At 41.7% G+C, this 26,554-nt stretch overlaps 2 protein-coding genes across 12 annotated transcripts in view; one reads left to right on the top strand and one right to left on the bottom strand.

Annotated features, from left to right (window-relative positions):
- The first annotated feature begins 5,081 nt into the window (after window positions 1–5,081).
- Window positions 5,082–26,554, top strand: part of ADTRP (androgen dependent TFPI regulating protein) — a 33,657-nt gene continuing 12,184 nt past the window's right edge. The window contains exons 1-3 of the mRNA XM_083824356.1: window positions 5,082–8,389; window positions 15,296–15,430; window positions 16,844–16,945. Coding sequence (XP_083680482.1) covers window positions 8,237–8,389; window positions 15,296–15,430; window positions 16,844–16,945 — 390 coding nt within the window. The 5' untranslated portion in view covers window positions 5,082–8,236. The remainder of the gene's footprint in view (window positions 8,390–15,295; window positions 15,431–16,843; window positions 16,946–26,554) is intronic.
- The window catches only part of LOC310894361 (transmembrane protein 170B), a 76,281-nt gene continuing 65,032 nt past the window's right edge, over window positions 15,306–26,554 (bottom strand). For 7 of the 11 annotated variants that reach the window (XR_014579833.1, XR_014579834.1, XR_014579836.1 and 4 more), the window contains 3 exons: window positions 26,386–26,539; window positions 17,057–26,101; window positions 15,306–15,441 (listed from right to left, as the gene is read on the bottom strand). The gene's annotated coding sequence lies outside the window, so the exon portion shown is untranslated. The remainder of the gene's footprint in view (window positions 15,442–17,056; window positions 26,102–26,385; window positions 26,540–26,554) is intronic. The other 4 variants (XR_014579845.1, XR_014579846.1, XR_014579847.1 and 1 more) reach the window with 1 other exon arrangement.

The following is a 26,554-nucleotide window of genomic DNA, read 5'->3' as shown; positions in this document are numbered from 1 at the left end:
GAGGAGGTGGAGAGGTTGAGGGCCATCAGGGAGTGTGAGCGGGAGATAGACTGGTGGAGCAACTCGCTGCAAGGCTTGAAGGAAAGGCACCGGGGTGAGACACCCCAAACAGTGGCAGACCCCCTGCCCTGTCGAGCAGAGGGAGGGGACGTAGGAGATGAGGAGGACGTCGCAGACAACCTCCCTCCCTACTGGCCCTGCCTTCCCAGGTGCCCTTACACAACAGGTTTGAGGCCCTGGAATTTAAGAGACTGGTGGGTGAGGATAAAGTGAAAAGTCTACCCAGGAGGATGCCTAGGGCAAGGAAGTCAACTCCACGCCTCAAGACTGCCTCCACTAAGAAAGAAAGAAGGGTGATTGTTGTAGGCGACTCCCTTCTCAGGGGAACAGAGGGCCCTATTTGTCGGCCTGACCCTACCCGTAGGGAAGTCTGCTGCCTCCCTGTGACCAGGGTCAGGAACATTGCCAGAAAGCTTCCTAACCTGGTTTGCCCCTCTGACTACTATCTTCTATTGATAGTCCAGGCTGGCAGCGATGCTACTGAAGAGAGAAGTCTGAAGGCTATCAAACAGGACTTTAGGGGACTGGGACAATTAGTAGATGGAGCAGGAGTACAGGTCGTGTTTTCCTCCATCCCTACTATGGCAGGGAGGGGTACAGAGAGGACCCAGAAAGCCCACCTGATAAACACATGGCTCAGAGGCTGGTGCCAACACAGATTTTTTTTTATTTTTATTTTTTTTTTACCACAGTGCGCTTTACTCAGCACCTGGCCTGCTAACTGCAGATGGGTCCCACCTGTCTCTAAGGGGAAAATAGATCCTAGCCCAGGAGCTGGCAGGGCTCATTGAGAGGGCTTTAAACTAGGTAAGAAGGGGAACAGGGATGAAACAAGGCTCGTTAAAGGTGTGCTGGGGGAACAATGTCAGGGTTCAGGGAGAAGGCAATGGCCCAGCTGAAGTGCATCTACACTAATGCATGCACCATGGGCAACAAACAGGAGGAGCTGGAAGCCATTGTGCAGCAGGCTAGCTATGACTTGGTTGCCATCACTGAAACATGGTGGGACCACTCCCATGACTGGAGTGTTGCAATGACTGGCTATAGGCTCTTCAGAAGGGACAGGCAGCACAGAAGGGGTGGTGGTGTGGCTCTCTATATTAGAGAGTGTTTTGATGTCGTGGAACTTGAGACTGAGACTGGGAATGATAAGGTTGAGTCCCTATGGGTTAGGATCAGCGGGAAGGCCAGCAAGGCAAGCATCCTGGTGGGGGTCTGTTACAGACCACCAAACCAGGATGAGGAGACAGAAGAGGAATTCTACACGCAGCTGGCAAAAGTTGCAAAATTGTCAGCTCTTGTTCTCGTGGGGGACTTCAACTTCCCAGACATATCCTGGAAATGCAATACTGCTCAGAGGAAGCAGTCTAGGAGGTTTCTGGAGAGCGTGGAAGATAGTTTCCTGATGCAGCTGGTTAGAGAGCCTACCAGGGGAGGTGCCCCACTGGACCTTCTGATCACAAACAGAGAAGGACTGGTGGGAGATGTGGTGGTCGGAAGCTGTCTTGGGCAGAGTGACCACGAAATGGTAGAGTTCTCTATTTTTGGCGAAGTCAGGAGGGGGACCAGTAAAACTGCTGTCTTGGACTTCCGGAGGGCAGACTGACCTGTTCAGGACACGGGTTGGCAGAGTCCCTTGGGAGGCAGTTCTGAAGGGCAGAGGAGTCCAGGAAGGCTGGGCACTCCTCAGGAAGGAAATCTTAATGGCTCAGGAGCGGTCGGTCCCCATGTGTCCAAAGACGAGTTGGCGCAGAAGAAGACCGGCCTGGCTGAACAGAGAGTTGTGGCTAGACCTTAGGAAAAAAAAAGAGAGTTTATGATCTTTGGAAAGGGCGGGCCACTCAGGAAGATTATAAGGATGTTGTAAGGATATGCAGGGACAAAATTAGAAAGGTCAAAGCTCATCTGGAGCTCAATTAGGCTACTGCTGTTAAAGATAACAGAAAATGTTTTTATAAATATATTAACACAAAAAGGAGGACTGAGAAGAATCTCCACCCTTTACTGGATACGGGGGGAAACGTGGTGTTGAGAGATGAGGAAAAGGCTGAGGATGTCTGATTAATGTCTTCTTTGCCTCGGTCTTTAGCAACAAGACCAGTTGTTCTCTGGTTACCCAGTACCCTGAGCTGGTGGAAGGGGATGGGGAGCAGAATGTGGCCCACACAATCCATGAGAAAATGGTTGGCGACCTGCTACAGCACTTAGATGTACACAAGTCGATGGGGCTGGATGGGATCCACCCAAGGGTACTGAGAGAACTGACGGAAGAACTGGCCAAGCCACTTTCCATCATATATCAGCAGTCCTGGCTATCAGGGGAGGTCCCAGTTGACTGGTGGTTAGCAAGTGGCACACCCATCTACAAGAAAGGCCAGAGGGTAGACCTGGGAAACTATTAGCCTGTTAGTTTGACCTTGGTGCCAGGGAAGCTCATGGAGCAGATTGTCTTGAGTGTCATCATGCGGCACTTGCAGGGCAATCAGGCGATCAGGCCCAGTCAGCATGGGTTTATGAAAGGCAGGTCCTACTTGACGGACCTTATCTCCTTCTATGACAAAGTGACATGCTTAGTGGATGAGGGAAAGGCTGAAAGGCTATGGATGTGGTCTACCTTGACTTCCGTAAGGCTTTTGACACCGTTTCCCACAATATTCTCCTCAAGAAACTGGCTGCTCATGGCTTGGATAGGTGTATGCTTAGTTGGGTTAGAAACTGGCTGGATGGCCGGGCCCAAAGAGTCGTGGTGAATGAAATTAAATCCAGTTGGAGGCCGGTCACTAGTGGAGTCCCCTAGGGCTCAGTACTGGGGTCAGTTCTCTTTAATATCTCTATTGACGATCTGGATGAGGGGATTGAGTGCACCCTCAGTAAGTTTCCAGATGACACCAAGTTAGGTGCGTGTGTCGATCTGCTCGAGGGAAGGAAGGCTCTGCAGGAGGATCTGGATAGGCTGGACCGATGGGCTGAGGCCAACTGTATGAAGTTCAACAAGGCCAAGTGCTGGGTCCTGGGGCACAACAACCCCAAGCAGTGCTACAGGCTGGGAGATGAGTGGTTAGAAAGCTGCCTGGCAGAGAAGGACCTGGGAGTACTGGTTGATAGGCAGCTGAATATGAGCCAGCAGTGTGCTCAGGTGGCCAAGAAGGCCAACAGCATCCTGGCTTGTATAAGAAACAGTGGGGCCAGCAGGACTAGGGAAGTGATTTTTCCCCTGTACTCGGCTCTGGTGAGGCCGCACCTCGAGTACTGTGTTCAGTTTTGGGCTCCTTGCTACAAGAAGGACATTGAGGTGCTTGAGAGAGTCCAGAGAAGGGCAATGAAGCTGGTGAGGGGTCTGGAGAACAAGGCTTATGAGGAGCAGCTGAGGGAGCTGGGGTTGTTCAGCCTGGAGAAGAGGAGGCCCAGGGGCAACCTTATCACTCTCTATAGGTACCTTAAAGGAGGCTGTAGAGAGGTGGGGGTTGATCTATTCTCCCATGTGCCTGGTGACAGGATGAGGGGAAATGGGCTAAAGTTGTGCCAGGGGAGGTTTAGGTTGGATATTAGGAAGAACTTCTTTACCAAAAGGGTTGTTAGGCATTGGAATGAGCTGCCCAGGGAAGTGGTTGAGTCACCATCCCTGGAGGTCTTTAAAAGACGTTTAGATGTAGAGCTTAGTGATATGGTTTAGTGGAGGACTTGTTAGTGTTAGGTCAGAGGTTGGACTAGGTGATCTTGGAGGTCTCTTCCAACCTAGATGATTCTGTGATATAAATCACTTTCTGTCTTGGCCTTAAATATACATATATATATAAATATATAAATATAAATATAAATATATATATAAATAAATATCTCATATATTATATATATGAGATAAATAAAATATTATATATAAATTATATATAAATTATTTATATATATATAAATAAAATCTCACGCAAGATAAAGATGAGAGGCCAATGCAGAAAGTTGCATAAGCTTTCTTTCAACAGTTGAACTTTTCTGCTTTCTGTAAACAGCAGGTTGGAGTGGCTGTGTTCAGTGAACTTCTGAGAAGGAGCAAACTCAGCATATTTTTATTGGTTGCAGCTAACACTGCCATGTAGTTAGGCAAGGCCCTTGCCTTTTATTAGCAGGTAGAGCATTTTTACATTTGTCACTCACACAACCGTGAAGAAGAGCTAGAAAACTCAGACCCCTAGAAGCTACCAAAGTTTTAGACAAATAAGATTGGAAAGAATTAAATCTTGTGAATTACACTAACCACATGAGTTTTGGGAGCTTGCCTCAAGATTTGAGAATGTTGGAGGAGACTACACCAGGCTTGCAATTTTGTCTGTTGAATTTCATTTCATACATTGGGACAGTCAGAGAATCATTATTGTAACCATTATTACAAACAGCCTTAAGGACAAGGCTCACGCAGCCTCCTGCTACATGCTAAAAAGCTTTCTTGGCTAATACTCATCAGAAAATGCTTCTTCTGTGTCTGCCCCTGCATTATCCATAACAACACCAGAACTGAGCAGAGACATGTTCTATCAGTGCTGGACATGCTCACATAACATACGGAAGAAGCTGTACAAGAACAGCCCTGGGTTCCGCTTTCAAGGAATACCACCCTTAACACAAGTCAGCTTATGACAGCAGTAAATTAAAAAATAATTAAGCAATTAAATCCAGGCATAGGATAATAAAACTGCATTAATGATAGAAACAAGTGTCAGAAAGTTTGGACAAAATTGTACTTGCCCCCCTCATCATGTCTTGTTCACGTAATAAAATCCACCTAAGACAAGTTCCATTTCCATGTAAGTCCCTGGTTCTTAGAGCACACCACCTAAAAAAAGAAGCTAGACACAAAGACAAAGCTTTGTTTTCATCTTCCTTCCTTCCCTCCACCTCCACCTCCACCTCCCCCAATGCCCCTCCGCCCCCCCCCCCCCCCCCAACAACAACAACAACAACAAACAAACCAACAACAGCAAAAACCACAAACCACTTTCCTAGTCTTGGTTTTGAATCCTTTCCTCCCACCTGTCCTTAACTGCAGTCACCTGCCTGCAATTTTCTGCCTTGGTCTTACTTGTTTTGCATTAATGGATGCAGCCCTGGCAGAAAGCAAAATAAGCCAGCACAAAAATATCAGAAAATATTTGACAGACACCTCATTGTTCTTTAAATAAATTACCAGCCCATGAGGAAGGAGGAATATTTGTTTCTAGCATCAGGGGCAGCTTCCAGGTCCCAGAGCAGAGCCTCTTCTGTGCATTACACCTTGCAGGCCATTTGCATACATAATCACACACACATCATGGGGATGAGTGTTCATCGCTCCTTTTTTTCAGTCTCATTAGACTGGTGGAAGTGTTAACCAGGCCCTGCATGGTAATAATGGGCTTAAGGGGACTGCTTGGTAGCCCAGAAATACCATGCCAATCAGTGGAGCCCATTTCAGGGCAAAGAGGGGTAAACTCTCTCTCCTAGAAGGGGGCATGAGCAGAGGCTATTTTGTGTGAATAAGGTGATTTACAACTCCAGTTACTTGTTAGCGTGCTGCAGCTGAATCACATTAATGGACCAAGTGAGAGCTCTGAATTTGCTTCAGTACAAAGTCAACTATCACTGCTCCAACCAGGTGAACACCTACAGCAGTCTGGGAGCATTGACAGGGTGCAATAATGTGGCGCAGCTGCAGGGGAGCAGCACATTTGAGCTGGGGTGTGGTATCAAGCAGATGGAAAATGGATTTCCCCAACCCGTCCCACCTAATCTGTAGCAGTGCATCTGCCTTTGTCCTGATGTGGTCCCTCTTCCTTCCTTGCGAAAGGAAGGTCCCTTCATCCCTTATGAAAAAGGCTCTGGGTTTAATTTCCTGTACCACTGAACCTTGAGTAGATGTTCACACCAATGGGGAGAAGGCAAATCCCTTTTCCAGTGTATTTGCTCTCTGCGTCCCACTGGCAGTGAGATAAGATAGGCTCTATGAAGCATAGCATGAGAGACTTCAGGCCTATCTGGCACTCATCCTTTCTTTGTGATTTTTCTACAGCGGAACTTCATCCCTTAGCTAAGCTGAAGGATATGTATCCTGCTTCTTGTATATGGGAAAACAAAGCAGATGGTTTCAGTCTGTGGGACAGGTGTCCACATCACAAAACTATCACCAAACTTCACACCTTCTCAGCCCTACTGGCCAAAATCCTCCAAAAAAGAAAAACATACCTTGCCATTTTGCATGCATCTAAATTCATTTTTGTGATCTCAGGCACCTGCTGAGGAGAAGCACATGCCTTCCTGTTTTTAAAGTTGTTCTATAGTAAAACCATCAAAAAGACTGGTGTGAAGATAACTTGTTAAGTGCTGAAGGCCTGGTGTCATTGATATTGCAAATGGATAATAAAAATGGCCTTTCCATGCCATTCTCCTATTCTGCTCCTACCTTTTGTTACAGGGATGAGTCTTAACCAGGTGGAGCAGAGGAAGCAGCTCATGACAGTGCTTCCTCTCCTCAGACAGCCCGTGAAAGCAATTGTAAACTATTTTCTGCTGGATTTCCTCAGAAAAGGCCAATGACGTTGTCAGAGTCCAAAACATATTCCCATCTTTTTTTCTTCACTATTTTTTTTTTTTTGGCAAGGGATTTTCTCATCTATCCTTAAGCAACCACAAGACTATCTACATCTTTATTTTTCCTGCATAAGGCAGAAATATTCCATTTGGGTTGTGATGGCTGGAGTGCCTGGGGAATTGGGATGCAGGTAATCTGAACTAGGGGAGAAGTCAGTGAAGCACGGGAGAATGTTTAAATGCTTTAGTGTGATGGCTGTTTCCCGACACGCACGTACGTCACTGTCTGAGTTCATAGGAAATCATCCCACGTGGAGCCTTATGTCCAGTATCAGGGGGAAAAAAGATCCAAGAGAAAAACCAAAACAACCCAAAACACAGCAGATTGCTCAATGCTCCCTCCAGGCTAGTTACAAGGGGAAAAAGAGGAGAAGAAAAAAGAGAGACAGAGAGAGAGAGAGAGATCACTTCATGCAGTCTGCTTGGCTGAAGCTGAGCCCTGCCCAGGGGGACAGCCTCTGTAGAGTGTGAGGAGCACCCAATTGCCATGTCCTGCCACAGGAAGGTGTGGGCAAGTCTTGGGCACAGCAAAACACCTGGGTGGCAAATATTGCCAACATTACTGCAATTACAGGGACTCTGGCCCAGATGAGAAAAGCTGTGTACATTTTCCAGTGCTAATTAGGGCAGCCTGGCAGGGTGGAAGGGGAGGGAAAAATGAGCTTTTCCATGGGAACTTAATTTTAGGATCATGGTATGAGTACCATTTTTGCTCTGCTTTACCCTTGCCCCATCCAGTCATATCAGGGAAGAGGGGTTGTCTGAAAATGGAAGACAGCAAGAAAAGAAGGCTGTAGCAAGAAGCCATGTTCAGGGCTCAGATTTTGTCACCCAAAGCCCTCACCCCATGTCTCCATTCCTGCTGGAGTTTCAGAGTGACTCAGGCTCTGGCAGCCCTGCTGCGCACATTTGTGAGGGACTCCAGCTGCACACAGCAGCACGGAGGCCGAGCCTTTTCCCATAAAAAATGTCAACACTCACAGTGTTTTTCAACCCGGAGAACCTTTGCCTACTAATCCTCTCAGCTTCCTTTCCACCTCCACAGCCTATTAACAGCTCAGTTTCTTCTTTCACAGACCGCTGTGTTTCCCACTTCTTCCTTCGGCACAAGGGAAAAGAGTCACAAAGGCTTCTCAAAGCCAGAGACATGCCTACACTGCTAGCTACAAGCAAGTAAAGTGCTGCTTATTTTCACTCACTGCCTAGAGCACAACAGCCAGTTACACAAAATAAGTAGCAAAGCTCCCCCGTCTTCTTAAAAAAAAAAAAAGTCTAAAAAACTTATGTAATTCTGCAACTAATCTTCACTAATCTTGAGCAAGGCATTTAAATCCAGGGAATAAGCCTATTCTTCTCCCCCCCCTATCTTTGCAGTAAAAAGGGAAAAAACAGGAGCAAAGTCACAGTGCTATGAATATTCCTATTGAGAGCGAAGTGGCAAAGGGGCCCGAGTCCGCTCCAAAGCAAACTCTCCTGTCCTGCCATTTCCCATGCAAAGCCACCGAGGACCTTAAGAGAAAAGCTTCTTTCGGACTGATTATCACTTGCTTTTAGCTAAAGCATGGAAATCTCTACTCTCACAGTGTACCATTGCCTTGCTTTTGTCTGGTATTTTTTTGTCATCTATTCAATCATATGTCTAAGAACAGAAGAACGGCCATCTGAAGTGTTCCTTTATGGTGGCCAGTGGAAATATTTGACAGTCCTCAATCTGGTAAGCAAATCGTGTTGTACAGTGATACCAATATGTCTATTTGTTTGTCTGCCATCTGTGCCTCAAGATACATGCAGCTGGTAGATTTGCTGCTGTTAAACTGCTTCCTTTAAAGGTTTATACCCCAAAGGAAACTAAATAGGTATCTATGCTTGTGCAGTGAAATGTATTCACAGGTTTTATGCAGAAAGAATACGGGTTGGCAAGCTGCTGATTTTTAAAGGGTATGTACTCCAGAGCTAGCTGCTTCTTTGTAAAAGAGATGAGCTATCAGTGAGAACAGAGGCACAGAGGTAGAACGTGTTCAGCCAAGATATGTGACATTGATGCATGCTGTCTAACTGTTTGTTAATTAACAGTTAAGCAACAGCAATACACATTATAATGCTGCTTGCAGTTTGTCTTCCATTTCTAAAAGGTTGTGTGTGACCTGTATATTCAAGAAAAGGTAAAACAAAGCAAAGTACAGTGCTAATTTAGCCAGTCAGAGTACATGCTTAGTTTGAAAATCAGTTTAGAGCATGAGGCAAAGCAAATTCTAGTCCACAGAGGTATGCTTGTGACATAATTATGTGTTTTAACAGTGTTACCAACTCTTTGCTACATTTCCTAAAATTACAGGGAAAAATGTGGACCATAATGTGTCCTCCTGTTACGCTAGCATTTCATGAAGAAGAAATCAAAATGAAAGGATGTGAGATAGTCTGAGGGGGAGAGCGTGTTCACAGTCCAAATGGTACATCAGTGACTTGGGGTGGTGGCAGTGGGGGGGGGGGGAAGACTGGGCATGGTGAGAGGGTTTCTTCAGGGAACAAATTTCTGGGACACTTGCTAATCTGAAGGGATGAAGGTCCCTTTGGTCTTTTGTCCATTGTGTGTGACTGTCAGAGCTAAAGACCAGTGGGAGACCTGGGTACGGCTGTATTTATCTTTTACTCCTCAGAAGGAGACACACCATGGTGATGTTCAGTGGAAGTCTAAGGGGTCCCTGGCTTTCAGACACCCTCAGGGATCTGGGAAATTTGGGTCCCTTCCAACCTCAACCATTCTGTGATTCTGGGAAATATTTGCAATGAATAGCACAAGAGGTGGCCAACACCAGCCCAGTTTTCAGGGACCCGTGGGATTTTTCTCAGTAGACACCCTGTGGAAGCATGAGGGCATATATGTCACTGCAGTCAGGATGGCTTATGTGTGGTTTGTTGCTTAATTAGCTTCATAACAGAACACTTGGACTTTTTGTGAAGTTTTCAGAAATTATTATTTTCTGAAATGCCGGCAGTTGAATGGAAAGGATGCATCAACCTTAAGAATATTCAGTTCCTCCTGCTGGAACATATGTCAGTAGACTAAAACACTAACAGTCAAGTCCAATGGAAGACAGGCTGCTCCCTGTAGGTCTAGCTCCTCTTCTTTGTGTTTTTGGGTAAAGCTGTCTCCACTAAAGCACCAGCCATACCCTCAGGCAAAAGAGCACCTCCATCCCACATCCCCAGGCACAGTTATAATGAGATCTACCACCCAGTATATGACAGAGCCCTAAAGCAGCAGATCAAGAGGAGAAAGCAAGTGGCCCTTGTCTTGGCATTTTGGGAAGCAGAAATATCCACTGAAACTAGTATCCGGCTTCCCTTAGTGACGAACAGTGATCAGGTAAAGGCTGCACAAGACAAGAGTATGTGTAGGTGTAAAATAATCTTTCCACAGTTCTACCCTCTGAGCTTGCCTTCCAATGGCATCCAGACTGACCCAGACAGAAGGTAAATCCAGGCTGAGAGAACTAGTACTTATTCAAAGACTACCTTTCATCTATCTAACTGAATAAACTTTCTTTTTTATACTTCTGGTACCTTCCATATCCCGTGGCAATGAGTTCCACAACACAATTGTGCCTTGTGTGAAAGAACAATTCATTTTGTTGGTGTAAACCTGCTTCCTGACAGCTGAATAGGGTGACCCTTCACTTCTGTGTTACAATTTAATTGTCCGTCCCTGTTCACTTTCTCTTTGCTGCTCATTAGAGACCTCTGCAAGATTTCCTTCCCCCAATTATTCTTTTCTCCAAGCTGAAAGTCTCAGTCTTTTTTATCTCTCTTCACAAATGGATGCTCCTTTCATTAAAGCATCCTTGTTGCCCTTCTCCATCATTTTTTTAGTTTTAGGAAGGGGTAAGTAGGGCAGCCTGCAGTGATTGAGCTATGAGCACAGCATGTATTTATACAGTGGCCTAAGGTGTTTCCTAGTCTGTTTGTTTCTTCTTAAAAAATATTAACTCTCTACTTTCTTTTTTTGATAAACAGTGAGCAAGGAGCCATCAGCGTGAGACCTATCCAGAGTGAGCTCCAAATTTATTTCCTGAATCATCATAGTTAATTTAGAAACCACTGTTCCAAAATATACATATTTTTTTTCCTGAAATGCACTGCATTGCATTTACCAACACTTACTTTTGCCTGTTGTTTGCTGTTGTCCAGCTCATTTCCAAGTCTGCTGAACAGCTCAGGTCTCATTAAATGCCTTGTTGCACTTCTCCAGTCCTTTGTCACCCTTCTTTAACCACTTATTGATCTGGTTCTAACTCCAAAACGGAGGTGTCAGCCAACAGGGAGATGATTTGAGCTGAAGACACTGCTGTGCTCTGACACAGAAAGGTGCAAGATTACTCTTTCAAGTCTGGTAGTCCCTCTGCTGCATGGGATGGAGCCCACAGCTGGGCTGTGTTTCAAAGGTTCCTGATGGACTGTGCCTATGCAGTAGAGCCACCAGGCCGGGCCATGCCCTTGAAGCTTTCCCAGAGCCAGGCACTTAGAGCTCTGGTCTGGCTCTTCTGTCTGTTTCCTGCCATACCGTGATTGCCTAGCTTCACGCATTGGCCAGCTGAATCGCTTGGAAATTTTCCCAAAAATTTCCTCCTAACAATTTGGAATTGCATTTTAAAAAGGCAAGAAATCCCATTCAGAAAAAAGCTGTTGTAGCAAGCTCACTCTGATCTGAAATGGAAATACTGGGAAATGCAGTTTTTCCAGGGGATGGAAATGCAGTTTGACTCCTAGCATTGCTGAAGGGATGCTGGAGGAATTTCTTCTAGATATGATTCTCTTCTAGCACCTCATTCAACGCCTTGCTAACCATGTGATTTTCCCAAGAGGGTGACAGCTTTGATGTTACTTCAGATTCATTTGTCTATTTAATGATCACAGCAATCAAGATTCAGAAAGGAAATATTTTTGTAGGAAAAAAAAAAAAAAGATATGTGGACTTTCTACCAAAGAAGTTCATTGACTGACTATTAAACCAGCAGAAATAATGGATAAAAAGAATTTTGTATTCGTCTGTGATACAAAACAGCATAAGCTGTTTTTTCATTGCCTTATATAGCTGAGCTCATAAAAATCTGCTTGCTGCTGTAAATCTATTAGTAAATCATTGCATAATGTGAACACTGCACCCTTAAAAACTATTAATTGCATTCCTGTCCCATTTTATTCCTTATGCTTTTGTCTCATATAATTCATATAATTTAAATATTTTCAATTCTCCTGAAAGCTGTTTTTTACTTACTTCCAAATAGACCCAGCATTTAGTACACATATTTTCCAGGTTGTTGTCCTGTGAATACATGGCTGTCTACACTAAATGTTGACTGTTATATCTAATAGCCCCCTCAGAATATTAGATTTATATCCCTTTAAAGTATAAAGAGCTTGGAGCCCAATTTATTTGTACTAGTTTGAGAATTCAATATACACACATGGCTAGATCTCAGATGTGAAAGCAAATCGTGACAGGTTAGTTAAACAGAAACACCCCTTTGATCAGTGCAACAGATAAAAATTAAGGTTTTCCTTTGTCACCATGATTCTTAGTTTGCAAAAAAAATCAAACTGGTCAATGAAGCATTTCTACAGCACCTAGTGCCGCGAAGTTGTACAGGGTCTGTAGAGGAAAACAACATCTCTCCAAAAGGGATAATCATAACCATATTCTCCTCTTTGGGTTAATTGTTAGCTTTCTGAATGATTCCAGTCTTCCTTCTGTTCATGTGGGAATACTTTAGGGGATTCTCTTTATTTACAGCCAGTGGATTTATAGTCTACAATCATCTGCAATGTCTTGGTGAGAGCCAGCACTGCTGTTTGGGAAATTCACAGGACATCTGGAATAATTTAATGTTTTCATTTTGTTTGTTTGTTTGCTTATAATGTCAACATTTTCCCATTAGTGAAGGACTGCAAGATTTGGATATACCTTTCTTACAGGAATAAGCCTGAGTTTGGAAGAATGCAGACTGGGAGTTCTGATTCAAGCCTACCAGTGGTTCATCCTGCCAGAGGAATGATTCTAGATAGGTTTTTTTTTGGCCTGAAACTTATTCTTCTCCTGAAAATACAGGGTGATCACACAGTGACTGAAACCCTTTGAATCCACGCTGCTGGACATGGGTAGAGCTATGAGCAGCACAAAAATGAGCTGCCGAGACTAAATTCCGACTTCTTCAGGAGATGCTCTTCTTAATGCTCAGCCAGAGAAGTGGGTCAGGTTACATATTTAGAAAATATTTTCCATTCAGAAGATAACATTGTCCTCCCCTGCATATGACTGAGAATGGGGCTGTTTTGGGACTGTTTCTTTTCAGAGACATTTGTTTTAGTTAATTTTGAAGGGACGGGAGGGAAGAAGCCTATCCCTGTCCCATGATTAATGTAAGGCTGACCATGAACAAGATAATAATAGCCCCATCCACTGGGAACCATGCCTCTCCCTCATTGCTTTATTGGTATTTAGTCACTGTGTGTCACCACACTGTCACCACCCTCATGTACATTTTTCATGCTTTTTACAGAAAGTTACTACTGGCTCTACAGGGTGTAACAAGAGCTTTTTTCTTCCTTTTTTTTTTTTTTTTTTTCTTTTCTTAGCTCTTCAAGGACTTTGTTTTAGTGTCCTGGTGAGGCCAAGCACTTGGGCACGTGCTTGTGCTGAACACATGCTTGGCTCTAAGCACACTGCACCCCAGTGTGTAATTCTCTGAACCAGACCCATGACTTGGAGGCTTGAATCCTCAGGGACTGAAATTGTGCCTGGAGTTACAGAGGCTAATTGTGATAATGGAGAGAAAACCACAAAAGAGCTGGTTTGGGTGCCTTGGAATTGAACAAAACCATATGTGTATTTTTATGTAAAAATGTGGCTGTTCACCCCATGCTCCTGAGAAGAAACTTTGAGGTTTTACAGCTGAACTGGGTGGTGCATGACCTCTGATACCTTGTCCTGAGTGACCCTGTAGAAAGCACACAGCCTGTGTTGTCTTGTCTGTACCTGCACTGCTATGGGTGCATGAAGGCAGGGGGGATGCTCCAGCAGCCCACCCTGCTGGCACCCAGCTGCAGCCTACCACAATGACCATCTGTACTGTGGAAAGGATAGAGAAGGAAGGATACATTCTTCCTCTTTGCCAGGAAGCTAGGAAATAGATGGGGCAACTTGCAGTTAACTGCAGGGATGCTTTGGTCATGCTATCTACAGTTGTTTTGCTCCCCAAGAAGACTCAGTCTCTAAAACTTTCTGTAAAGGGTTGCAGAAGCCCTTGTACAAAGATGAGCATGGTGAAATCAGACCCTGCCTTCCCTCAGACATTTCAATAAAAGGGATTTCTGATGGAAAAGCATTGCACTAATTCTGTCCCCTCCCAAGCACCACTCTTCTCTGCTCCTTCAGAAATTAATGAATGAATGAAGTAATAAACCACAATTTCAGATACTTTTCTCAAAATAAACATCTGATTCAGAGTAAGATCATGGCAAAAGAGATCTCATCCTGAAAGCTGTAACAGCCTCTTTCCAGTTAAGTATCAACGTCTGATCCGGCATTTGCAGTAGGCTGAATTTCCCATATTGCATCACTTGGAACCAACCAAGCCTTAAAAAGAAGAGGCTACCCTATGAGTTATGAGAACCAAACTAGACTCAGCTATCTGAATGCAAGATAGCAGAAGAAGTGTTTTTCTGGTAGGCTCTTGTGTGTCTGACACATCTGGTTCTGCATGATTCGCTGTGTAGCGTTATGAGAGAAAACAAAGTAATCAGAAAAGCAACATTGGTTTAAACCACAATACTCAGACAATTTCATGCATAATTTCATACAAAATTCACAAAATTCCATTTTGTCATAGTGCACTTGATTATTTACAAAATCCTCCTAGCACCCTCCCCAAACATCCCCACACTTACAACTTGCAAATGATTTAAAGACCCCTCCTCACCCCAAAATTAATTAGTTATAAATAGTTTGACTTACTCAGTTTTAGTTAGTAAAGTCTGTATCTCTCCTTCTAAAAACTTAAACAACTTTTCTGAATCCCCCTGAGTTCAGCAAAAGAAGTTTTGGTTTTGGTAACTTCTGCAATTAATTTTCGTGTTAGAGCATTTTGAACTACTTGGCTTGTACGATTCCAAGATCAGCTGCACCGTGAGTCCTCAGAAAGAAGGCCCTATGTCGACTAAGCCATGGGAAAAGCTATCTAGCAGTTCCCTTACAGGAAGCATTTCCTATCATATTCCAAATTTTGTTCTCTCTTTGTCCTCCTCAGATACATTGAACACAGCAATTAACATACAAAGCACGAACAAGCTGGCTTTCAACATATCCATACACCCCTCCCATCTGAATCACATCACACATCTCTGTTCAGTCTATTAAACAAGATACTGTTAAAGTTATCTTCCAGAATACTTTATTTAATCACTTTCAGTTAGTAAAAAAAAGGATTTAGCCAAAAGCTATTTCCCTCACGTGGGCTTGCAGATCACAAACAAAACAGCTCCCTGAAGAGCAAGAACTGAGTTCATTGAGGAACATGCTAATTAAAGCTGGATGAGTTTCCCTCATTAGATATAATTACTTTAGGTTTTGCAGGCTGTCTTCTATGGGGTGTCCTTCCTGGCTGATGTGTTGAGACTAATTAAGAAACTGCGATGTGCTAAGTGCATAATTTCCAGCAGAGACCTTCTTTTCAGTGTCCTGGCTTTCCCAGTGTCCACAGTAAGTAACCTCTGTAAATAAAAATAATGTTTGCACAAATGTGTATAGCAAAAACATGCAAATACGTAAAACAGATAAGGATTGTAGACTCTTTTACCCTTTCAAAATGGATTTGAACCATCTAAAAGAAGAGACGGTATTCAGATCTTTGTGTAAACCTTTTGCATTCATGGTTGAAAGCAAAGCCTCTTGTAAAAACTTCAGGGTGGTTGTCCCTGAATGAACAGAGATTGACCCCAAAGGGTGAAGTACAAACTCTCTGTTAATCTTATATCCCAAACAGCTTTGGAGTTATCCACTTAGGGCATTTCTCTGAAGGGCAACAGGAGCCAGGAGGATATGAGACGGTGCCTAGGATGCAGCAAAAGCTGACAGCTCCTTCTCTGACTCCAGTATGACTTTAAATATGCATTAGAGAGAAACAGATTCACAGGACAATAATTATAGTCATAGCCTTCATCAGATCATGGATCACCCACTCCCTCACAGATAGTGCTGCTCATCTGGTGCTGGGCATTGGAACCAATGGTTTACTTTAACATGTAGGTGCTGCTGGTTATGAGTGAAGCCTGCAATCACCTCTGAATCTCAAAGAGCTAAGAAGCACTTCTTAAATCTGGTCCACAAGCAGCTCAGCCAGCTGGCTCAGTAAAGAAATCCTGCCAGAGGTGGAAACAGTGCGATTGGTAATTTATCTTTACTGCACAGCAGTATTCATCATGCTGCTATCCTAACCCCCAGGCATCTTCACCAGGACAGAGGCACAGGGTGGTCTCATTTCTCCAGCATCTCGAACCCCTGATTTCCAGGAGGCACAAAGTGTGCTCAAACACAAAGCCAGGCCATGAAAATGCAGATCAGCTTCCAGGTGTTAGTAGCTGATACCAGAGTGTGTTTCCTCCCATTAGCTTCTCCCACTACAAAATCTCTATTGGAAAAGATGGGTGCCCACCATGAAACTTGCATTTGCAAATCGGGAATTAGGCATATGGATTGTGAAGATAAAATAAGTTTTAGGTGATCTGCCTTATCAAGGGCTGTTTTTACTTTGTTACTGAGCTGAACAAATGCTGTGGCTTGACAGCCAATCCCTCAAAGGTGAACTTTTGGACCATCCAAAAACTCTATCAGAAAAAAAAAAAAGTTTAAAGCTAATCACGTGTTCCACAGAAAATGTCAGTGTTGGCAATTTATAAAGGAGCATTTTCTCACAATATCAATACAGAACACGGCACCTCAGCGTAAATTCCTTTTTTTTTATGTAGTAAGGTGAGATACAGGAGACTATCTGGCAATATCTACATTTTCCATGTAGGAGATATTTGCCTTCTCAGAAATGAAAGCATTATCCAAATCCCATCAATTACATTTCTCTCATTTTGCAATATCTTTCTTTTTGTATTTTGTTTCCAGTTTGTGTCTATATCCTTTTGGACACTGTATACCTACAACCGAGAGCTAGTTTACCCCAAAAGCCTTGATGGAGTCATTCCGCTCTGGTTAAATCACGCTATGGTGAGTAAGAAACACCCCTGCGTCTTGCTCAGAAGAGAGACTTTGCAATGTGTGTCCCACCATTGTGTTAGGTAGCTTTCCGGAAAAGTTTCACAGCTTCTTCTTTCTCACCTCCTCCTTCCTACTTATCTGACTTTGATGTTGAGCTGACACAACAAACAGATGCATGCTTGAAGTTCCCTCAAGAAGCCTTTTAGCACACCAGGAATGTCAGTGAATCATTGCTTGTCAAACCTCTGAAGCCATTGAAATGCTGTGCAGTCACAGGGAAAAAAAAAAAACAAAACAATTTCTCGGTTATTGTAGCTCAAAAAACAAATCATGTCTGCAAACAGAAATATATGAAATACAAAGTGGATGGGAGTATAACAAAGTGCTTCTTAATTTTTAAAAACGGTTAAAGAACCAAAGAACGTCTGACAGCTCAACAGCTAACAAGCTAATGTGTGCACAGATTTGAATAGCTGAATTGAAATGATTGTTTACAGATTTCTATAAATACTTTCCAGATTTCTCCTTCATTTGCTCTGGCTGTTTTTATGATGTGTTGAATAATCACATATTTCTCATCAGTCAAGTGTAAGAAGGATAACAGTAACATGGAAACTGTGGGTGGATTGTAAGGTCAGGGAGGCTTCATAAGTCTAATGGGAAGGGGGAGAGAAGGGAGAGGTTCAGTGCTAGACTGAATCAGAGGAGCCATAAAGTATGAAATAAGCACACAGAAGTCCCAGTCTTATTTCCCTCCAGATTTCATTTCTTAAGTACAACACTTTGCAACTCACTGCAGCAGTTCCCAAGGCATTCGAAAGGTAAACTTGTTAAAGGTCTCTAACAGACCTTTGATTGAGATAAGCTTATTTTGGAATCCAAAAACACATAGGTATGTCCGCATTGCTGATATCCAGGTGATAAACTGCAGTCATTGTGCACTTTTAACCTTATCACCTGCTCTCTGCTCACCAACACATCTCCACTGGGGCTCTTAAGCAATCCAAACCTCCAAACAGATGCAAAAAGGCACTGCTCCTTCTTAAAACCATCATCCCCCAGAAAAGATTCTTTTTGCCCTCAGTATCACACTGTTTTCAGGTCCAGAGTTTGATATCGGTGACTGGTCAAAGTTTAAAATCTTCACAGCAGAAGATGAACTGGGGAAGGGGAGGGCACAGGATAACGATGAGAGGAGATGGGCTTTGCTTTTTATTTAACCCTGGTGCACAGCTGAGAATTTGCCCTTTCCGTTTCCACATTTGTTTATGACATGGGAAGGTTAGGAGGTGCTAGAACTTACATTTTAATTTCTTGAGGAAGAAGTATTCAGAGAAACTCCTAAAATGTATTCATTATAACTTCTTTCTTACCCTACCTACATCTACATTTCATAACAGAGTCATTTTGACAACAACAAAAAGCTTTTCCATTTCAGAAATGTCAAAAACAGGTGTTAAAAAAGGAAAACAATTCTTCCTCAAAATTATTTTGATGAGAGAAAACTTCACATAAAGCAAACCTCTATCACAACCTAGTATTTTATTTCTAAAGCTCTTAATACACTGCATACGTCTTGTGCTTGACAGTTCCTAGGTGGGAAATTTTCCTTCCAGTAGCTACTGAGTGCAAGATACCTGCCATGAGTTCAGACTGTTACCTGCATGGACTATCCATATGTTTTGGGACACTTTTCCACAGCAGAGCACCTTAGAAATCACCTGTACACTAGCTTACCAGGCTATAACATGCTATGCTGCACGGCTCTGAAGCAAGGGCCAGGGTGCAGCCACAGCACCAACCAGCAACTCAGAAATGACCTGCTCAGTCCCATGAAAGTATTTGGTAGTCCTACCACCTCCTCCTCACTGCTGGGTAGCAAAGCTGTTTTTGTTGAAGGCAAATCTTCTAATAATGCTATGATAAAGATTTGAAAATAAATCTTTAGTGCACTTTAGAATGAAGTTTTCTTCTAGCATTGCAGAAAGCTTTCTTTCCAGCCCAACAGCATTCAAATCTTCAGTCTTAGCTGAGGTATTTCTTTCTTCCAATCCAAAATATTCACTGTGAAGATATGGGGAGCTACTGACACTCTAAGGGACAATCTCCAAGTATTGATTGCCAGGCAGATGTCTTTTTTGGGGGGGTTCATTTTCTTGCACATTGCTATGCTTTATGGCTCTGAGATTACAGACATTTCATAGCAGATTGAGGCAGCAGCTATCTGGCTTTGGTGGAAAAAACATCAGTGTATCAGCAATATACGTCAGTGCCATATCATTTGCAGCAGGAGTAATTTTTTTTACCTTGATCTATTTTAACATTCTAAATAGGGAAAGCATATGTTGTTATGCAACCAGAGAGTAAAACTAAAAAATAAGCATACAAAAACACTTCAGGAATATGAAGCTCTTGAGTTCACAGTGATGCTTCAGCACTTTCCTTCCAAAAATGAACTAGCCACTTATTTTTCTCACATTCCCTGCTCTCAAAGTAGGAAGCTGTCATTGCCCACCAGGTAGTCCAGAGTCATCTAGCGCATTACATTTCAGGCATGTTTTTGCAGCCTCAATTGAAACATTCCCTGTTCTACAGAGAGGATGGCTAATGCTGAAAGGAGCAGATACCTAGGTTTCTCTTGTTGCCTTTCTACCGAGTTTACCACAAAGGTTGTGTCTCAGTCTCCTTTTCTGCTTGTCTGGGATAATTATGTTTTGCTGTCTTTATACAAAACTTTAAGATTCACAGATGAAGGAAAAAAAAAAAAAAACACAAAAAAACCCTACTTATATCTCCAACACAATAATATATTTTTTTTGAATGGCTGAGATGGCTGAGACAAAGGTGCACTGGTACATTTGTCAAGCAAAATTGTTTATTTCTTTCCTAGTCATCTCTTTTCAAGCAACATCTGGATACTCTCCAGAAGGCCACTAACTGCTGGAGGTGGCTTGGATAAAATCATATTCATGTATTATTCAACTTAATGGCAATAGAGGGGAATACTACATTTTGAAGGGGCTGACAAGATTGAATGCTGAACAAAAATGAGCAATGGCGGATCAGAAGAGATTGCTCAAAGCATTTTAATCTATAGCAAAAGAAAAGATACATGATACAAAAGATACATTAACTCCCAGATGCATACACAAGATGGTAATGGTATAATTGTCTTTTCATAAACGAGGTTTGTATTTTCTGTCTGCAAGGCACAATTCCTGTAAAATGCATATTTTCTTGTAAAAACTACGTTTTCCTTTATTTTTAGGCCATAGCTAAGTTTGGTTTAGCTAGCTTTTTTTTTTTTTTTTTTTTCCCAAGTTATTCTGTAGCCATACTACTCCCTCTCCTTGAAAAAAAAAATAATTCACCATTTTAGTGTCCTAGGCACTTTATTGACACATAATTATGAACAATTCCTGTCTTGAAGATCTAGTAAACTAAATAGCTAAGAATAAAAAAGAAGCAATGGCAAATAGAGGCAAAGAAGAAAAATGACTTACCTTTCAGCAAAGACAACAGAGGCAGTATAGTCTGAGCCTCTTAAGCATATGAGCACTTTGCCCTGATGAAGAGTAGCTAAGCAGTACCCGAAAGTTAAAAAAAAGAGAAAAAAAAAGAAAAAAAACAAAGAAGCAGGACAGTCAAAGAAAAACCTGTGTGGATAAGTATAATTGACCTTCACTGAAGCAAGGCACTGATGCCCTGACAGTAACACCAGCAAGACGTGCCATGCATTTCCTCATCTTGGAGCTTTTTGGAATCTACAAGCTGCTTTTCTGATATCCATCTAGCATTGCCTTTCTAGCGTGGACACAACTGCATCAACAGAAATGTGGTGTTGTATCAGTATGGTTTACCTCCACCTAGAAAAGCAAACAAGTTGTATGAATACAAATCACTCTTATTCATATATGAGGGCACCTATATGAAGGATTATATCTTTCTATAACTGCATTGGAAAGCTGCTGCAACACTAACCAGCCAAAGGGGTGCAAAATCAATGCATAGAGTAAAACCTGCTTGTCCAGGCCACTCCAACCAGACTCCTGCTTGAAGCATGTACACAAGAACAGTTTCATCTATGATCACCTCAAATAATTCTTTATACAACAGTATTTAACTCTTAATAATTCTTATATATTTACACAAGAGAGAAACATTTCCATTTGTTTGTATTTCACAGTATCTCAAATTTAAGCTGTCTGGCAACTATGGACATTCATAAGCTTCCAATTATATTCAGCTTTTGGCAAAGAAAAAGAATGTGCATGTGAGGGATATGGCACATTAAATTAATCACCCCATATACTTTAAATGCAAAGATACTTAGCTTTTCCCAGCACTACATATGTTTTTTGAAGTTTCCATTTTTGTTGACATAAGCCCATTTCCTCAGGGAGAAAATATATGTTTCACAGACTAATATTATGGCAGGGAATCCTCCCTGGCTGCTGCTACCCCAGCACGCACAGGTGCTGTCCCCATAACCCACTCTGTGAAGGAACAGCTGGAGAAAAGTATTCCGCAGCGAAGGATGTGTCATTCCAGTCCCATGTCAGCTTCCAGCTGCAGTGCAACCTTAGCTTCCTAGACTATGCATCTACTGCCAGGGAGAAATGTAATTAAAATTCTGTTTTTTACACCAATACAAAACATTTGTTAGTAAGCATTCAGATATTCAGCCAGGACCTTCTTTACAGAAATGCATACATGCATGCAGGAAATGTTACCTCTGATGCCACTATACTTTTGATTGTACAGTTGCTCTGATGTTTCATCTGTTTTCCCAATCACACTCCCAAACTACCTACACGTCTATGAAAACACAGAAAAAATAATGCCTTTAAGACATACAAGCATAAGTGGAATTGGAAAGGGCAGACACAAGTAGTAGCTGAAAGTTTGGTGGAGCGCTGCAGGACTTAAATAGAGCAATAGCTTCCCAACCAATTTGGTACCACACCTGCTCAGTAATGGGGCTCCTTGTACAGCCTGCTCCATCTATAAAATTTTGAATAATTTGTGATTTCCTGAACATGCACTGATGTCTGAGAATATAAGAGAAAGGTGATAGAGACAGCTTTTCTCTGAGAGAAGAGTAGTTATATAGCTAAGTATTTTAATCAAAACAGTGTACCTTTTAAATAAATAAGTGAACCATGCTGCTTAAACCCCTCACGCCCTAAAAAAAGAAGGGGAAGTTTAGAGAGGAAGAAAAAAATGCATAAGGACAAACTACAAAATAAAATTTTAAAGGAGGCATTTTAATGAAGACAGTTTAATAGCAAAATAAATTAAAAGAGGGAATTTACCCCAAGATGAAGCCAAGAAGGGTGACAGCACGCAGGGATCCAGAAAATTATGAGGAGCATAAAACTAGATAGAAGCTATGGTGTCAGTAAGCCATTTAGTTTTATGATTTTCAGATAACATACTGTAAATATTTATTAAAAAAATAATAATAATAACCCAAGGAAATTTTAAGAGACAATAGGAATTTTCCCAAAAATGAGCTGAACAACTGAGTAAAACACTTCAAAAGTCAATCAGTGAACACTGGATTTTTGCATCTCAGAAGACCACATTGAAGCGGGTTTTTGCTTTTTACTGGCAGTGACATACTTGTGGAGAAGATACAAACATGGGTATCTACCATAAGAGTTTTTCAGCACACAGGCTCTGTGGAGAATTTGTCTGAAAAAGATGGGCATTTTTTCAAAAGCACTTGATGGTGTCTGACTGTGCCCAGTGAAGTTTAGTTTGGCCAGTGGTAACTGTTTGTGAAAAATCCCCTGCTAAAATCTCACATATTAATGGAAAGCAGACACGGAGGGTATGTAAATGCAGACAAATGAGAAACAAAAAACTATGGTCAATCATGGCATCATTTCCTTGACTCTGGAGTCAAACAGGGTCAAACTGAGTCAAACTGAAATGCATGTGTTAGGCATACAAGTGATCTCAGCAGCTCTGGGGAGATTATTCATGTGATTAAAACTCAGCATAGGCTGGAGTCTGCAGCTGAACAAAGCTCTACCCAACCCTGTCTTCTTGGCCCTAGGAAACTTGCTTTCACTTATATTCTCAACAACAAAACAAGTATATAACATTGAATAAACAGGCAAATTACTCAAAATAATAAGTATGGGAAGTAAAAATTCCATGTGGTCTCACCCAACAGCGGAAATAATATCCAGAGAGGTCTGTTTATCTCGGTTTAAATGCATGAACCTGAAATGTATCCTAGGAAACAACTTACAACATAGGGTAGGGAACAAAAAAGAGAGAAACAGGAAAACGTTATAATTTCATCTTTCTCTGCAGAAAAGATGAATTAACATGCCAATATTTCAGATGGAGTTCGGCATACATTCAAGAAACTTTTTTCCCTGTAGTGATATGCCAAAGTTCATGAGAAACATGAATAATTTCACAATTTTATAATTAATTCAAATTCACCTGAGTGTGTCAGAATAAGAGCAAAGAAGCCAAACCCAAGCTGAAAATCATAGGTGACAAAAAGAACCACAGAGGATTTTTCAGTCAAAAGATAGTAAAAAGGATTCAGACGATAAATCTGATTAGTTAACAAAATGATAATTTTGAAAGTCCCATAACCTTCATCTTTCCACTATACAAATAAAAAAATGCCATTGAAAATGTTTCTATTCCCACAAAATTTGTACACTAAAAGCTTTTCTCAACAAGCAGAGGTTATTAGACAAGTAAGTATATTAATATTTAAAAGAACAGAAAAATAAGTACTAACAGGTTTCCTACCAAGAGAAAAAAAAGGCTCTATTATTCAGTTCAGTTCATTGATAGCCAGAACAGTGCACACAACCATTGTTTTACCCAGTTTTGCTTATCTTGCAGTGAAATATTTTTTTCTCCCTCTGTGATAATTATTTTTGACAGTTTCACTGTTTATATGTGAAACTGAGAAACTGTTAATTGAAATAAAAAGTGAGTCACTGTTTCCAGCAATTTTTGCCAATATTTTGATCTGTGTCAATCTGAGCTTAATGATTAATTTTTTTTTTAAAGCAAGAGGCAAGACTCTGTGTTTGAATTTGGCCCCATACAAATAATGCACTCTTTAGTCAAATATCAGTTTAACAATACAAAGCATACTCAAAAAAGGGTTGAAAGCATGCTTAATGAACCATGAACTAGAGACCTATGGCAAAAATAATGAGAGAGAAAAAAATATATCTTTTTGATGAAGATGTGAGAAGTCTTTAAAGCCTTTCAGCAGATAAGATTAGCTATGATACATCATCTATCACTAATGATGCTGTCAAAACCAACGTCTATCGGCTATGAGAGGGAAGTCATTTGGAAAGCTAACCACGTGTCGTAGGCAAAGGGCAAGCTCCACACTCAGTAGCAAACCATGCATTCCTCTGATATCTGCTGTATAAATATGTATCACGAGGAACTCATCTGTTCTTGTAAACATACTTGTTTCAGTAGAAATTCCACTGTGATTTTGCCACTAATGGACAAACTTGCCTTGGCAGAAATATACGACATCACCATCAGACGCTAGCATAGCAAAAATGCAAGGGAAGATTTTTCCAGGACGTTTTATGGATCTATAATTCGTTTCTGGGTTGTATGTGTAAAGAAAATAAACCTGATATCCAAAAAGCAAAATATTAAACCAAAACATTTTCGATCTGGGTGTGCATGAAGTAACTGAGAACAATCTGTCTTGAGAAGTTATTTGTATGGCAATTTCAAATGGCCCTAGAAAGCGTTTACCTAGTTCATACATACAGTGCATTCTCTAACCAGTAAAAAGCTAAAAAATATATCAATAAATAAAAATGGTATATAGCAAAATATTTTTAGGAATGTACAATTATTTGTACAGAAGACACAGCACTTACATTAATAAATTGTGTGCCAGTGTCATAGTTAAGACTTGGGAGGAAAACAGCTTTCCTACACTACAACAAATTCATTTCTTTTTCTTTTTCTCCTTTTTCTTTTTCCATATCAGGATAGATCTAAGACCTGTAAGAAACTGTTCACAAACTAAGAGGCAGGCAGCCCCATGCCTGAACAGTGCTGTTGCTCTCGGACGTGGCAGTACTCTTCCAGTGAGTGGGAAGCTCGGCTTCAGCCTTTGTGAATCACGAAGAGCAGAAATTTGAACCGGCACCTCACCACTAAATTCCTGGCCATTTCCAAAAGCACATGCACTTTCAGCTTTACCAGTGACTTTCAAACTTCTTTTGATTTACAGGCCCCTGAGCAGAGCTCCCGACCATCTTTCACAACCACTACTGGTTTCCTCACCATCTGTGGTGCCAATGAGTATGTTAGTGTAGTGGGCTTCCCCTCACCACCCCCAGCTTATTGCTCACTGTGACCATATCAGAAAGCACTGCACTGCTGCCTACATGTTGTTAATGTGCTGCTGCAGGGTGCCTCGAGCACTCATCTGACTCCTCTCTCATATTACTTTTCTCTCTAGATGCAACAATGCATTCAGTCATGATTTCTACTGCTGTCTTTGGACTGCTTTCTTGTTCATATTTTCCTGCTGTTTGTGGTGGTCTTTCTCTGGGTGTGCTCCAAATTATCTGCACCTGTCAAAATGGTGTGTCCTAAATCATAGGCAGAGTGCCAGCCAAAACCTCATCAATGTCGAGTAGAATAGTTACTTCCCAGATCTTAAACACAATATTCTTGTTAATACCGTCCCAGTGTGCCAAGTGCTTTTTCTATTAAAGCAGCGTCATATTGGTGACTTGTACTTATTTAGCATTCACTCTGAGGACAAAAAGACTCAAACCAAGGAATTAAGTATATAAAACAACCCCCACCTGAAAACTGTTTGCTTCAACAAAAGATTATTTCACCAGGTCACTCTTGCTAAATTCTTCTTAGTACACCAGTAATACAGCTGGAGCAACCAGCTTAGAGTTGTTAAAAGTGTTTAAATTAAATGACTAGCAAGGACATTTTATGTTTCCCAAAGGAATTTTGTAGGCTATTTCATGTCAGATGAAAACCAGGACTTATATCCACTTTGCATAATGGACAAATCCACTGTAAACAGCTAAAGCCTAATTGTGAGGATAGAGCAGAGGTTTTCTATCATTGCTGTCTTCCGTGGGTAGTTTTGTTTGAAGACAAACTATTGCTCACCTATAGGAAAACAAAACAAAACAATCAAACAATTATTATTAATATTCTAAAAGCAGTCTAATACATAGATTTTGGAGTAAGAGACAGTTACAAGTATTATATATGAAAACAGACGCTGAGGCATTTTTCTGGTTAAATTAATGAAGGAATCTCTTGTACTGATACAACTAGACATATCCTATCAGCCAACAGGGTTGTAGAGCTGAAGAATATCTTTGTGAAACAGAACAGAAAAAAAATTTCAGTGCCAGTAAGTGATAGAAACGGGAACGTGAAATAAATACCTTCTTTTCTCTGAGAAATGATAACCGAGATGGAAGCGTTTTGGTAATGGGACAGCCACGCACGAAAAACAACTCTTGGGAGTGTGTTGGGGGAGGACGTACAGCTTCCAGTAAGCTGTTGCTTGGCAGTGACAGAAAAGACTGATGCCCACCTCTTAAAGAAATAGAA

Source organism: Anser anser (assembly GCF_964211835.1).
Source record: "Anser anser genome assembly, chromosome: 2".
Classification (NCBI taxonomy): domain Eukaryota; kingdom Metazoa; phylum Chordata; class Aves; order Anseriformes; family Anatidae; genus Anser; species Anser anser.
Note: the sequence above shows the minus strand (reverse complement) of the source record. Positions and strands in the feature narration are given on the sequence as shown.